The sequence below is a fragment of the Melanotaenia boesemani genome, chromosome 7 (genome assembly GCF_017639745.1).
Source record: "Melanotaenia boesemani isolate fMelBoe1 chromosome 7, fMelBoe1.pri, whole genome shotgun sequence".
Lineage (NCBI taxonomy): Eukaryota > Metazoa > Chordata > Actinopteri > Atheriniformes > Melanotaeniidae > Melanotaenia > Melanotaenia boesemani.
The window spans coordinates 9,293,470-9,309,553 of record NC_055688.1 but is presented as its reverse complement, the minus strand read 5'-3'; the positions used below and the strand labels follow the sequence as shown (position 1 = coordinate 9,309,553).

Here is a 16,084-nt window from a genome sequence, read left to right as displayed (position 1 = left end):
ACATAACTGGAAAGTGAAGCTCCTGAACCATCGTTAGCCTGTTCCCTCCTACGTTTTGAACCTCATACAGTCCATAAAAATTTTCTTCATCAAAACACAGAAAAAAATGCAGTGGTTGTTTCTCATCTTTGGAAAGACCATCTTCGCGTAATCTTTGTGCTTTTATGAGTCATTGTTTGAGCCTCAGTCAGAACGTAAATAGATGCGTTTGCTCTGGTTATCTCCTATATCGTGTTTTTTTGTATCCCTCCTGAGGTGGAAATGATTGTTTATGCTTTTGTTTCATCTCATTTGGATCACTGTAATTCTCTTTTCACTAGCCTGAGTGATTTATCTCTGCAACGACTACAAATGCTCCAGGATGCAGCTGCCAGGCTGCTGATGAAGTCATCTAAGACGTACGATCTAACACTGGTCTTCATTTCTGTACCCTGACTCTCTGGTTGTGCTCAGACCTCAGTTTTGAATGCTTGTTCTAACTTTCTGTGGTTAAACCCTGGAATATTTACTCATCAGTCCAACTCTGAGGTCCTCTGATCAGATTTGTTTGCTCCTCAATCTTGGATCAGAACAAAAGGGGACTAGGATTTTAAAATGTTTGCTCCTGGATTTTGGAACTCTTTCACACCGGACTTAAGATCTGCCAACACTGTAGAAACCTTTAAAAAGCAGTTTACCCTTTGTGCCTATTTTATAGGCCTATTCTTGAAAACTTGAATACCCCAAATTAAATAAATATATTTCTACAATCCCATGGTCTATTTCAGTACTTTTGAAGTCATGGTAAAGGAAACACTTGTGATATTTGTCAGATGTGTAATAATCAGTACATGTGCTACTGGTGATGGATAAATAAGGATGGCACATAGCATCGATAAAGGAAAACGATCATGCTTGCCTAAAAATAAATAAATAAAAAAATAAAAAACACTCTTTCAGAGACAATGTTTAATTATTATAATAATAATTATTTAATTCAATTATTAGTTTAGAAAATATGTTCATTTATGTATTTATTTCTTTTTACTTTAGCTGAATAATGGAGGTTTGTCTGAGACTGAAAACATAAATGAGGAAACATTTTAAATAAACAGATACATCTAGAAATAAACAAAAACAACAAAATAGGAAATACTTATTGATTTCTCATTGTTAATTGATTTTCATGGTTTACATATTTTAATTCAACATGGACATGAATTCCTGTTTTATCTTTTTTTAATTTCCTTAGTTTTGATGTAATGTCCATCCTTTTATTATTTATTTTATTTATTTTTATTTTTTGGCTTCTCCCTCCAGCTTTTTTCTCTTGGCCAGTTGGGTTTGAGCCACAACCAGTACTTCTGTCTGTCAAAAGGTTCAGAGCGTCTCTGATCAGAAATACACCGACAAACTTGAGACTCAGTCTGAGACTCAATAAACAAGTTTCCTTTCATGTTTCACCCAAACAGGATCAGATATATACCAAACAGAATCGTGAGCTGGAACTGGATGACAGACAGCTTTTAATCCACCCACTCAACACCTCTGTGGAGAGTTATTAGTAGTGTGTGAGCACAGGCTTTTAGCACTGGTTGCTACAGACATGAAGGTGTCAAGCATTTCAAAACCACTCTGAGAACAACCTTACCAAAACACCAACGATAACCTGAGGCATGCAAACTTCAAAGGTTGCCAGATTAGTTTCCCTCTCTTGCTTCTAACCTTGAACTCAATTTATCTGGCTTCAGCTCAAGAGTCACACTGTTGGTCTCAGATAATTCTCACGGTGAATGTTTTCCAATTTCTCTAATCCTTTGGAGAATATTTTTGTCATTTGAAAGTTAAAAAATATTTTACCCTTCATTTTGTGGCCCATCAGGTATGTGCTGGTACTGCACAGAGATGAGCAAGGAAATGCTCACTGATGATGATAATCAGCTGATGAAGTGATGAAACACACTGGGGAAGCTCTCAGTTAGTTTCCACAGTCACAGAAGTTTGCAGAGGTTTGGAGCCTGATTCACACTGAGACCTGAGTTTTAAAAATGTAGACAGTCATATTGGATACTTCCAAGAGCTGTAATCATTTCTGGGATATTAAAGCTTCCAAGATGTAAAAGCTTGAGGCCATGTTGGAAATTAAACATGAAGTCTATATTTAAATCCAACATCACAAATTTGCAGTTTGCTCCCAGAGGGCTGCAGCTCACATGGATACAATGCATAATTTAAACTAGTTAACATATTTAATATCAACAGTGCATAATTTGTTATGAAATAATTTCCCCTCATGAACAAATATTGTAGTTAATGTTAATATTTCATTTACTGTGACTGAATTGCTGGTTTGACTTCAAGAATTATATCTGCACATTTGTGTTAATAATAAAGTTGGACGATCTGCACGGTGCTGCAGAGTTTGGTTACATTTTTTACATATAGGACATCATCACAGCACAGGAAAGACTCCACCATGCTTTTATATTTGAATATTATGAGGTTAAAGTTAAAGTTTTCACTGTTACAGCTCTAAGAAGCTATTGATAGTGCACTCTGTTATTTATGGTGCAAATCTGTCACTGTCTGCTAATCAATAATGTATTATCATATATCAAGTTTTGGAAATGAACCTGCCCAGAAGTTAATTATTATTGAGGTGGTGGCAAACTTCCCCAGAGAAGTCAATTGTTTTTCATTAGACGGCTTGGGAAATTGATCCCAGGAACCACATATGCATGCTATATGTTGTGATTTGTTATGATGTGAGATATGAGTGATACATACTTGGTCCTGCACCTGCAGAACAAATGAAACCGCCTGAGAGAGCAGGTTAATAAATAACAGCAGCTTTAATTCAGCCGAGCGTAGTGTGTATGTTAACTGACACTGGAAGATTTCTGGCTGACTGTGTTTGTGTGCTGCGGCTTTTCTGTAGTGTCCTTGAGCAGCACAATAAATCCAGACCTTCAGTGCAGGTTGTGTTCTGTATCTGACCCTGATCTGTAAAATGTGTACCCTGGTGTTCAGGTTCGCAGCTGCCAGAATGAAATGAGGACTTCTTCCTTCTCCAGCGGATCAAAAATTTGGGTTTAATTGTGACTTAAGTGCAACAATTTAAACCAGCTCATGAAGACAGTTTCACTAACAAACACATCCAGCACTTTTTATAGCTGTGTTACTAATTCAGAACAATAGCCTTTGAATATACTCAGGTCCACTTCCTGTGTTATAGCTGGAGTCATTCATTCTTTGAAAAGTCTTAAGTATACAGCAGGTATACTCTAACGGTGCAATAGCTGTCAAACTGAGGCTTGTGGCCCTGAATACTGCAGAATGTACCTCCTTCTGTGGAGTCAAACACCCCATAACTGTAGCTAGGTTAGCTTTAAGCATGTAGTTTGAGGCTAATAATAATCAGAGAAACAGGGTTAGTTATGTCTAATGTAGAAACTGTCCAGAGGACAACATTCAGAAGAATTTGAGACCACTGTGACTTGATTAATCTTTTCACCTCCTGTTGTAGACCAGAACACTTTTACCATGTAAGGAGCTGCTTCTCAGTTCGATCAGTAAAGGATATTGTGGTAGCTTTTGAGTCACTGTCTTGTTTGATTAATTAACTTTATATTAAACTGACACATAAACTATTATAACTTTCCCTCTTGGCATTTTGTATCTTTCAGCAGCAAAATGAAACTTGAATTTAACATTTTTACATCAAGCAATAAAAAGTAGAATTCATTCACTTTAAAGTAACTCACAGTGTAACACAACAATTTAACATTTTGTCCAGTTTTTGCAATGGCATGCTAATAAAACTGACTAAAACGAATCACTTCAGATGCATTTTGATAGACAGCAGCAGAACTTAAACTATCTCAAGGCCTTTAAAAGGATTAAAAGATCATTTTTCACCCTGAACCTTCTGCATTTCCCCTCAGGTCTAAGGTTTGGGGCACATTAGGCAGATTAGGTCCGTTGAAGTGTAAAATGTCTCTTCTCACCGCAGTAATGCTGGCCACACAGCAGCCTACCGAGCAGTTAAACCAGGAAGTGTGCTTCAACTGTACTAAATCTGTGTTAACGTCACAGGTTTCTACGGAGATAAAGATGTTTTTTATGCCTCAGAAGGAAAAGGTCAGTGAACTAAGCCCCATCCTGAAGATTGTGAGCTAACCTCTAAAAGTACTATCTTTATGCCAGGGATGGTCTAGAGGATAAATACCTTACCCAGAACTTTCTTTCGAGCCCAATCTTCCTGAGGTAAAAACAACAGCACTAGGGGAGGGGACCATAAAAAAATACCATAGATCCTGTAGGTTGAATGCTTGAAATGCAGCTTAAAGCTGATGTTCTTTGCTCGTGAAACACAGCATTTATTTCAAATACTTAACAGCAAATATTGCAACACATATTGGTTGTTGAATATTCTTTCTACCGATTGCACTGATACTGTTTATTAAGTGCAACACTTTAAGAAGAATAGCTGATTTGGATGTTGCATTCTAAAGTAATACATGCTATAATTTTTACATCTACACAGACCTTGTTTATTTGTTTAGACTGTCCCATCAGCATATTTTAATACCATTCCACTCTATTATGTAACAGGATGCACAAATCAAAGTCCTTTGGGGCAAGTCCAAGTCCAGTCATCATTTCAGATCTTATCAAAGCCAATTTCCAGTCAACTTTTAAACCCTTAGGAGCAAGTCTCACTCGAGTCTTCTTAATAAAACTGCCACTAAATCAAAATGACACATAGTTAACAATTCATGTGTGTGAATGCAGCATCTTCTTGGTTTTATCTTTTTAGTTTTTTAATTTTTGATCAAGCTGAAGTTTTAGAAAGACGAGGATGTCAGGAAACACAACATTGATGTTGAGGTTGAGTCTTGGGTTCTCCGTTTTGAAACCGTTTTACTCAAATTGATATCTCAAGTGTGCGGCTTTGGTATTTACAACAGCTTTAAAATGGTAAAAGAGCAGGAGCTCTGTTTTTCTCTGTGAACAACAGTTTGAGACACACACAAAAAAAATCCTTTTTCTACCCTTTTAAGCAGGTTCAGCCTTGCGTGCCACAAAAAAAAAAAAAAAAAAACAAGGCGGGAGCTCCTTTTCTTCAGAATATTGTTGCAGGAGAACAAAGACAAGCCTTCAACATGACTGTGAACTCTGATGACAGCAAACACTGAGTCACAACACTTACACAGCTAATGAATGCCACAGCTTGAAATGTTAGGCTGAAGCCAAATATCACTGAAGATAACCTGACGTTCCTGAAAGTTATTCTGTCACAGCTCTGCATTTTTCTGTGTTGAGACTAACCTTTTATTGCATAACCAACCGGCAGGATGTTGAAGTCTCCCCTGCTGTCTGTTAAAAGTCAGTCCTCTCCTAATTTTCATTATGCCAGTTCAGGATAAGGACTTTGATTTAATATCAAGACTCAACAGAGTTTAACATCCACGGCTTCTACAGCTGAAATCATTTAGGAATGCCAGCAAACGACCTTCTCCAAATTGAAACAATTTACTTGGTGAATTGGTGAAGTCGGATTTAATTTACGCAGAGACGTGATGGAGGTGTGCAGGTTCACGAACAGAGGAGATCCCCGCATGCAGCTGCTGCTTCAAGGCCAGCTCAAGGTTACCCTGCAGCGACAGACAGTTTAACGGCAGGGGGTATGGATGAGGATTCAACCCCCTTAAAATAAGTTATAGATTATATACTGTCCCTAAAGAGTATACAATTATGGTCCACTTTCACACTCACTTGATATTCTTATACATAAAGACATCTTTCACATTTAACTCCATGAGGTGAAGCGTTTGGGTTACATGTTTATGTAAATTGATTCCTCCCTGTTTCTACTTGAGAGAGTAAAGGGTTTTATTGAATATAGAAATCCATAGAGGAAAAGGTCACTCTCTGCATATTTTGTTCAGGGTGAAGATGAATAGTTTGCATACTGAGAGCTGTTGACTGCTTGAGCATATAGTAACGATCTGTGCAAGCACCCAGAAACAAGAGAGGCGATCAATCTGCGTTATCACAGGGAGGAGGATGAGAAATGAGCAACGCACCTGATCAAAAGCAGAAAGGAACTTTTTTTTTTGTTTCTAGAAGAAAAGCTGAGTTCTCGAAATCAGGCAATGCTTCGGTGCAGTTGCACTGCGACAAATGAAGCCATAAAAACACACACAGCCTCGCTGCAAATCACCTCCGATGCACCTTTAATGTTTAAACAAACAGTGTAAAAAGAAAAAAAAAACTCTCTCTTTTCCCACTCCAGTCAAAATTAAATATGATAAATTCACTCTACACGTGAATGCAAATATCCACATGAAGACTTGGCAAACTGTACACATGCTCCACTTTTAGGATTCACCTAGTCTCCCTTTAAAACACAACACACAAACACAAGCATTGAGCTTTTGGTTCTTCAACTAAACTAAAAAAATCAGCTGTTTCAACAACAACTTCCTACCTGGTAGCAAAGCAACACAGCAGAGATGCCAATGGGCCTTCAGAGGCCTGACAATCATGGTGACTGACTGATTGGTGGTCCTTAGAGGGTGTGGTTTGCGCTTTGGCATTCTCTAAATGCAACATTGACCCGCATGATTCATCATTCCTTTCTGAGCGGTCAATAGAAGCAGACAGTGTGCCTCAGCCTGAGGAGAGAGTCACATTCACCTTCTGCAGTTTAATAACTTTTGCAAAACATTGCTGTTAATGTGCAACAACGTCACCAAAATCTATGTTAATTAAGTTCTGAACTCATCATCAGGAATGGAAGCTGACTGTTTCATGACTCATCCAACTGGTTTTCTTTTATTTCACGTTAAGCTAACTTGTTAGCTGGTCAGATGCTAATATCAAGTCAATTATCCAAAATAATGGTTGTTAAGTCAACACTTTCTTTATGGTGCAGTTTGAAGAGACTGCCTCCCTCCAGAATGCTAACAAAAACTAGTCATGAAGGTTTTTGGATCCTTATCAAATAGTTTTGAGTTCTATCAGAAGTTCTGTTATTACTTAAACCCAACCAGGGAGGGTTTAGTAACGTGTTTTACCTGAGCAAAACTCAGGAATGTAAAAGCAGACTAACGATTGAAAGTACTTTCTGTAACCATGTTTAACTCCACCTTTGTACTAGGATTTATATTTTTTTTGGCTCATTTAAGGAAGCAATTATATGAGACAATTTTCCATCCTGCCACTGTAGGGGTGTTAGTTCAGCAGATACTGTTAAGGGCTGTACTTTAGGGTGAGGACTTGTTGAACTTGGTTTGCTGCTAACCAAGTGGTCAGAGTAAAGTGTTGCCATTTAACATTTCTAGAAACAAAGACACTCAGTATTTGTATTTTCAACATTTCTCAGCCAAGCATCTGCAATTCCTCCCATCTGTGCTGGTTTTGTGAGAATGTGCAGGGTTTTGATGGGCGGATGTTTTTAAATGCCTCACTAGATTGTTCCGGTATCCATTTTTGTCCATCTTCATGAAGGCTTAATGATTTAGCTAAAATCTAAAATGTATTTTTCCCAAGCTAGTAGGTCCTCACTTTGATGGTATCACATAGAACCATCGTTTCAGGACCCAGCGCCATCACAGCTTTCAATATAGCTAAGGGAAATTTGACATATTTTTTCTAACCAAATAGTTTTGTTGCAAAACTAAACAGAAAGTGAAAAAAATAAGAAAAAGACAAATAAAACTGAGGTCACATGATTCAAAGTCCTGCGACTTTCCACCACTATCTCGCCAGCCTCCTTGCAAGGTTATCGATCCATCCATGACCCCTTAGGGTGTAACAAAAAGATGAGGGCACTTAGCAGTTATGTTCCTGGAGCTGTTTCACAATCAAACACATGACATGAGACTTGCAGCAACCAAACCACCATGATGAACACACCGATGACAAATGACAAACACTTTGTGATCAACTTGGATCCTCACAAAGATGAACTGATTGCATGCCCTTTCCTAGTTAATCTGCCCTATTTTAGACACTATCTCTCTTTTATTTTTACTAAATGAGATGTCCACTGGTTTACTTGTTTAGGATGACATATTCTATCTTCAGAGTAACAGAGATAAACTGACACTATTTTTCCTGAGAAACGTTTCTTAAACATTGCTCCATGTAACAAACATCAAGCTAAAACTTATGAAATATGTGTCTAGATGCACTGTAGTACAGGCACTGCAGCCTTTTATTGATTTTTAAAAAATGTTTTCTGCAAACTGCAGCTTAACAGCAATTTAGGCAAAAACAATGAGCTTCTTATGTTTTATTACAGAACTTATGTCCTGTTGGCTCAACACTGTTCTTTTTGAAGATGCTGACAGTAATTTATAAACATTTTCACTGCACACAACAATGATGGATGGAATTTACATTAAATACTAGGAGGCTAAAATATGTTGGTAACTTGATGGTATCTCGTCTTCTTAAGATTCCTTTTAAAAAATGTATGGATTTAATCTTGACACTGGCTTAAATTATTTTGTTAACATTTCCTTCTGCTCTTGTCTAAATCTAAATTCTCATCTCTCTTTTCCTGCTTGCTTAATGAATAATATAAACATGGACAGAGAAAAGGAAAAAAGAGAAAGATGTGCAAGCTTTAAATGTGTATTCATCAGGTCTGGCCCCCGCTATTGACAGGCTAATCAATGTTTAGTAATAAGGCTGAATGTGAAATGAGGTGTAGGGGGTCTGGGTCAGGACGGAGGGGAAAGAGATATCAATTAAGAAGGGGACTGCAGAGTCCAGGCCCAAGAAGCTGAGGCAGCAATATCCCAGACTCTGCTTCATTAACTAAACACTGCATGCTGAATGCAAAACTCCTGCAGCCACTCACTCCACAACCACCACCCATTCCAGCTGTAAACATCTGCCTTATTCAGTGGAAATGAGGGAGTCTGCAGCAGGTGGGAAAATGCTTTTGATTGTTCACATAATGGAATGGCTTTAAGGCTGTTCAGGGAAAATAATAATGTAATGAAATGAAATGTGCACGGTACCTGCAGGTTGGAAGTACAAAGCAAGTCCTAAACAAATTAACAAATTATACTGTGGTATATTTGCATAAAGTATACATTTAGTGTAAACTGTGCAAAAAAAATGTTCCCCATTAATCGGCTGTGGCATTAAATACGTTAATCCACTAGTAATCATTAGCTTTTAGCCAAATACATATTAACTATGTATGGTAAGGTGCAGTAGATGGAGGAATTGTCTTTGTTTGAGTACACATAACCAAATATTGGAGAAAATAATCCACAACTATATTTTAAGAATCTTGAAAGAAAATTTTAAAAAATCAAACAAATCATATAATGAAAAAATAAGTTTTTTAATTTATAATTTTTAATTACTTTAATCATAAATATGCATGGAAAATGGTCCAAGTGTCATGATCATAAAAAAGGTAAAATGGATGACTTATATTTCACTTTCTAGTCTGTTGACCACATTCACCCATGCTTGTTATACTAGGTGCTTTTAGCCTATCACACTCATCCATACCCTGTTTGACACACCAGGAGGCAACATGGGGTTCAGTGTCTTGCACAAGGACATTTTGGCATGGGGTCTGGGGAAGCCTGGAATTGAACCACCAACTTTCCGTTTGGTGGACGACTGCTCTTCCTCCTGAGCCACAGTCCCAACAATGAGCAGGTTTATGGTCCGTCCCTACCAGCTGCAGTTATGTGGTGCAATGTAACTTCAAAATTCCTCATATTTAGAACATGTCCTTGTCCCGGAGCTGTATTCACACTTTCAGACAAGAGTAACTGTCTGTAGGTGTGGATGCCATTAAACACACTGTGGCAACTACAGAGCAATCAGGATTTTATGCTTTACGACTGAATCTATCATTTTTTAATTCAAAAGAGATGAGATTGGCTGTCAAGCTGTCAAGTGTGTAATTTTCATCAGCTGTGAGTTCCCATTGGTCGTTGAGGTTGCCATGGTGATATAACCATCTTAATTTATCTAAGGTTGAGAATTCCCTTGAATTTTGTTTAGAACAGCTGTAATACGAAGGAAACTGTGACTCCTATCACCAAGGTTTTACCACCATGATCATGACAAGCCTTTCCTGTACACCGCGATGTCAAAATTTTGGTTCCTGGCTAAAAAAAAAATTGCAGTACCGTGAATTAAAGACTGAATATCTTTAGGTTTTCACTGAGAATAGTGCTTTGAGTTTGAATTGGACTTATGGGGCAGCTGCTGGTACTAATGTCATTTAATGAGGCCTTTATCCTGACAGTAAAGTTTTTTTCATCTGATTATTATCCAATTTAGTCAGATACTAGTGGTTTCCCCCAGTTTTCAAAATAATAAATAACTTTAAAACATGAAACACTTCATTTTTCTACTGGCTGGTGATGGATTTGGCTTCTTTTAGTGGAGTTTATACAAGTTGTTGATCACTATCACATGTAGACACCTCATCCAGGTTTCTGAACATTAATGTGAAAATCATGGCAGCTGACACGTCTATTCACAAATGATCAGAAACTTTGACACATAAATGACCGAAAAGCAAAAAAGTAAGGACATTTATTATTTTACCACCATTAAGAAAACTCAAAATGTGAACATAAATACTTTTAGCAACTTGATTCTCATCCTCATTTGCCATCAACACTCCGCACCTGCACCTTTATGATTTGGGTAACACCATCCTGCAGTGGCACAGCAGCTTCGCCATTAAACTCATCTACATCATTTTCACAGGATGATTAAGCGGGATGCTGGGTCTGAGCACGGATGAAAAGGCAACTTCTGGAGTGATTAAAGTTTGCTTTCAGCTGGCAGGACTGAACCTCAAAATCTATGGCCCCCAAGGAAGAAAATGCTATGGAAGAATATCTGCTGGTAAAACACTCTCAATATGAAGAGTAATAGAAAAACAACACACAATTTTAATTGTTGTTGCTTAATGTAGTGGAACAAATTTCAGCAAATCTATTTAAGCATGAAATCACGACCCAAACCTTATAACATTTGAGTAAAACAACTGATTGACTGAATGATAAATTAACGAATTTGAACAATTTTTGGGTAATAAAAAAAAAATTAAGAAAGTAAAGACAACCAAAGAGAGTTTACTTTCCTCTCCAGATGCTTGTTGACGCCACAAAGGCAGGAAATCCACTAGTTGTCGCCCCCCCTCTCCCTCACACACTCCTGTCTGGACTCTGTGCGACTTCATCCCACTCAGTCAAACAGGAAGAGAACTCACACAACCCAAAGGCAACTCAGACAAGTTTTCAACTATTTCCTTTTCTCTCTGTCAGACTTCAGAGGGCAGCTCTCATTTTCATGCTTTTCCCAAACGGCAGCAAAGCAATAAAAATGTAAATGTAGATTTCATTAAACACCCCCCCCAACACACACACACGCACATACACAAACACACCCGTTATGTCCCAGCCATGAAAACCATTTCATGCCTTTGCTTACCTGAAAAATAATACTGTTTCCCACAAATAGATCCCCAGCGCGTTCAGTCGGTACATTTTTGCCAGTCTCATTTTGTTTGGAGAAGGGAGGGGTGTGTGTGGAGGGGTTCCTGGCGGGGTGAGTAAGAGGGCGGTGGGGGTCACACTCCTGAAAGGATGAACTCCCCCTCGAGAAAAAAACCCAAAACCTTTGGAGGTGGAAAAGGAGGAGGATGAGAGGGGAGGGGAGGGGGATTGTGGTTATGGTTTGTGACCTCCAAGGTGAGACGAAAATGTCCCCCCTTTTTTTCCGGGGAGTGTGTGTATGTGTGTGTGTGTGTGTGTGTGTGATTCAGATCCCGTGTTCGCTCATGACTTCACTCTCCGCGAAACCATGCTTGTGTCCGCTCTCACACCTCCACCACCACGCGCCAAAATCCACTAAATCCACGGCAAAAGAAAGAAAAAAATGTGTTCAGAACCACGGACAGAGGCAGGCAGCGAGCCGGCGGAGCTACAGGGAGGAAGCTCGTCCAGGTTTAGTTCCGGGGGGAGGGACTGGGTAAAAAGCGGGCAGAAGAAGGAAAAGACAGGGAAGGGGACAGAGGATGGGGGGTAGGGGTGGGGCTGGGGTGTTTGGGGTCTCAGAGGAGAACAGCGGCTGGCAGGCTGTTGTTAACCAGCACAGAATTCCACCCAATTAGTCCTAAGTCCAGTCTGTATGCTCCACAGCAGGTGAGAGGGAAGTGGGACATATTCCTTCAGTGGTGGACCCAAAAAATTAAAACTGAAAATAAGAAAAAGAAAAAAGAAAAAAAAGAAAAAAAAGAACGAAGAAAGAAAGAAAGAAAAGGAAAGGAAAGGAAAAGAAAAAAGAAATCACAGGCTGTTTGGTTGCAGGAACCTGCGTCCTGCTGCTATCTCCAGAGGACTGAAAACTGTGCACGTGTTGTATTCCCGAAATTCAGTCACAGAGCGGAGCCGCACAGAGGAGCGCTTTCTCTCAGATCTGCGGGTTCTCCCTCACATACATCCCCGGGGCAGCCGGTGCGTCGCTCTGGATCCGTGCGTATCGGCCGATGCGGGAGTCCCAACACTGCTGCTGCTGCTGCTGTTCCTGATCAGAGAGGGAGGTCTGCAGGTAGAACAAGTCTGCCTCCTCTTGTTCCTCTCCCTCTCCTTCTTCACCTCCTCTTCTTGCTGCTGCTTCTCCCTCTTTTTCTTGTACTTGTCTCCCAGGGGCGAGTAGTTGTAGTAGTAGTAGTTGGTGCTGCAGCAACACGGCTCAGCTACTCCCATTGTCTGGTGGTGGTCAAGTTGGAGACGCACCGGCGACCGCAGCTGCGCTCCCCATCCGCTCCCACCGGTTCCGTAAAACACAGAGAAATTAACCGACCCCCTTCTCTTTGGAGAGAAGACAGTGTTAGAATAACATGCAGACTTGACTGTCGGGTTGATTTGAACCCTCGTCCATAGCAAGAGAGCGCGCGCACGCACACACTCGCACGCACAGATGGAGGTTTAAGCAGCAGAGCCAGCCTCGGTGTGTTCCGACACTGTGTTTTCCTGCTGCAGTCATTTACCAAACTCCAAAATACGCACCTCTCAGCGGTCAGACACGCCCACAAGAGGCTGCCATTGGCCCGCGTGGTTCTGAATCTTGCAGATGATTGGACAGCGGACATGCCAGTGACACAACTGAAAACGAGCGCTGCTTCATCCTGAGATCCCCCGAGGAAAAAAAAAAATCACTGAACTTACAGTTGAGTTAAGACTAACCTTACAGACCTATGGTGTTCTTAAAGAGATACGCGGGACTCATAGTGAGTTTATTGTGAGTTATTGAAGGGAAATGTTTCCTTTTCTGCGTTCATGCGAGTGTGTGCTTTATTTGTCACACACTGGAGGAGATCCAAAGTGCTTTGCATATGACAACTATGACTCAGAGAAGTTGAAACCACACCATAGAGAAAACTAAAGAAAATACAGACAAATAAATAGCAAGAGCAAGCAGTTGCTAGTAATTCATTATGGAAGAGGAAGAAAGGCAAAAGTATTTCGATTATACTGACTTTTATTAATAGACTAAATTCAAAATTTAAGAATTTAATTCAAATAAATGAATGAACTTGAATTTGAATTGACTCCACCCACAAGATGTTGAATTGGATTTGAATTGGAATTACAGGAAGTATAACTCATTACAATTCAGAGAAATTCATTCTTATCACATATCAGTGAAAATGTGATACCTTTTTTTCTAACCCTAACCCAGTCTAAAGACTATTCATGTTTTGGATAACAGTGCTAGCAAATTTTTATGTTAAACAAACAATACACTCCTGCCTCCAAGGCTACTTTGCTATCACATGATATTAAGGATAACGATTAAGACTTTCACAAGCAAATGAGAAATAGTGTAAATTGAAAGTCATTGTATTTCAGAGAGTATGGTACAAGGTAATATATCACATCTTTCAAGTGGTGAGTAAAGTGTAATGTATTACTGATTTACAGTTCTCATTGCAAATACATCCCGTGGTCAACAAAATGGAAGATAGGTTATAAATCTGTACACTTACCTGAAGGTGGAGTTTGAAATGTGAGGTGGACTTTATGGAACCACAGAACAGAGCATTGCAGCAATTGCAGATTGGTTTCCATTTCTTGTGGGAATTGGCTCACCAAATGTTGAGCACAGACGTCCTTTCACATGTGTTATTTTGCATATTGCTGTAAGTACAAAAATCAAAAGTACAAACCAATGTAGTCTAAATAAAATGTCCAAAATGTTTGGGCAACTATTTTGACGACTTGGATAGAGTAAGGTATAATGGGAAAATATGTGCTGTCCTATCATCTGTAAATAAAGAGGTGTTCTTATATCTTTTATATAATTTATATCTTTATTTTTTACTTATTTATGTGTGCCTATTACATCTTTTTTTTTTATTTATGTGCTTAAGCTGAGAGACTCCTCAAAAATTCATTGTGCTTACATAAAGACAATAAAGAGCTTGAATCTTGAATCATTTTCCACAATTTGAATTTTTTTAAATTAAAATGATCTGTTTTATAGGGTATGTATGTAATGTTGATTTGGGGTAAAAAAAAAAAAAAAGATAAAAATAAAGGGACAACACTCAAAACCCTAACTAGGCTAACAAAGGAAAACCCAAGGTGTGTCCCAATTCAGGGTCTTCAGATTTTTTTAACTACACTTTAGTAGAAACGTTGCAAAACAAGTACCTTAAAAACGTGTTTGTTAAATGGTGACATTAAAATTCTGTAATAGTTGATATTCGTAGATTTTAAGGGGTTAATAAAGTGTGTACCGGCAAGAAAACAACGGAGCCTCTGTCTGTGTTATCTATCTATCTATCTATCTATCTATGTATCTATCTATCTATCTATGTATCTATGTATCTATCTATCTATCTATCTATGTATCTATGTATCTATCTATCTATCTATCTATCTATCTATCTATCTATCTATCTATCTATCTATCTATCTATCTATCCATCCATCCATCCATCCATCCATCCATCCCTCTCTCTCTCTGTCTGTCTATCTGTCTGTCTAACTATTTATTATATATATATATATATATATATACACACTACTGTTCAAAAGTTTGGAGTCACTTCCCTATTGATACCCATGGCAAAGTGACCAGTGTTACTGGTCAGTGTTAACATTCACTGAAGTGTCCTATGAGTAATTTCAGAGGTTTAAGTGATTCAACATCCTATGTTGTTGCTATGAGTAATTCTTGTTGGCTAGGTAGGTTGTCCCGTTCAGGGCCGGACTGGCCATCGGGAGCAGCGGGACATGCATAACATCAATGCCTTCATCATACAGGAACACACTCCAGCTACACGAGGCCAAGCATTGTCCTGCATCTGAAGGAACCTTGGTCCTACTAGAGTTGCATATGGTCTGATAATGGGTCTGAGGATCTCATCCCAGTACCTAATGGCAGTCAGGGTACCTGTGGTTAGCTCATGGAGGTCTGTGCAGCCCTCCAAGGAAATGCCTCCCCAGACCATCACTGGTCCACTGCCAAACCACTCATGCTGTAGGATGTTGCAGGCAGCAGAACATACTCCACAGCATCACCAGATTTTCTCACATGTGCTCAATGTGAACCTGCTCTCATCTGTGTGGAGCACAGGGTGCCAATGGCCAACATGCCAATCCTGGTGTCTTCTAGAAAATGTCAATTGAGCTGCACGTTGTTGGGCTGTGAGCAGAAGTCCCACTTGTAGACATCATACCACCCTCATGGTGTCTGTTTCTAACAGTCTGAGCATGATACTGCTTAGGACCCTCAAACTTCAAAGGACTCTGGCAGTGCTCCTCCTGTTTCTTCTTGCACAAAGGAGCAAATAGTGGTCCTACTGCTAGGTTGTCCCCTTTACGGCCCCCTCCATGTCTACTGGTGTACTGGCCTGTCTCCTGGTACCTCCTCCATGCTCTCAACACGGTGCTGGGAAAGTGTGCATTGATGCGCCATCCTGGATGAGCTGTACAACCCGAGAAACTTCTGTGGGTTGCAGACGCCGCCTCATGTTACCTCTAGTGGTGAGGGCAATGGCAAAATGCAAACATGACCAAAAACCAGCCAGAAA

The 16,084-nt window shown here is 39.5% G+C and overlaps 1 protein-coding gene across 5 annotated transcripts in view; it reads right to left on the bottom strand.

The window, feature by feature from the left end:
• glra1 (glycine receptor, alpha 1) overlaps positions 1-12,008 on the bottom strand; it is a 130,376-nt gene extending 118,368 nt beyond the window's left edge. For all 5 annotated transcript variants that reach the window (XM_041989962.1, XM_041989964.1, XM_041989963.1 and 2 more), the window contains exon 1: positions 11,473-12,008. In XM_041989962.1, coding sequence (XP_041845896.1) covers positions 11,473-11,543 — 71 coding nt within the window. In that variant the 5' untranslated portion in view covers positions 11,544-12,008. The remainder of the gene's footprint in view (positions 1-11,472) is intronic.
• Between the last annotated feature and the right edge of the window lie 4,076 nt (positions 12,009-16,084).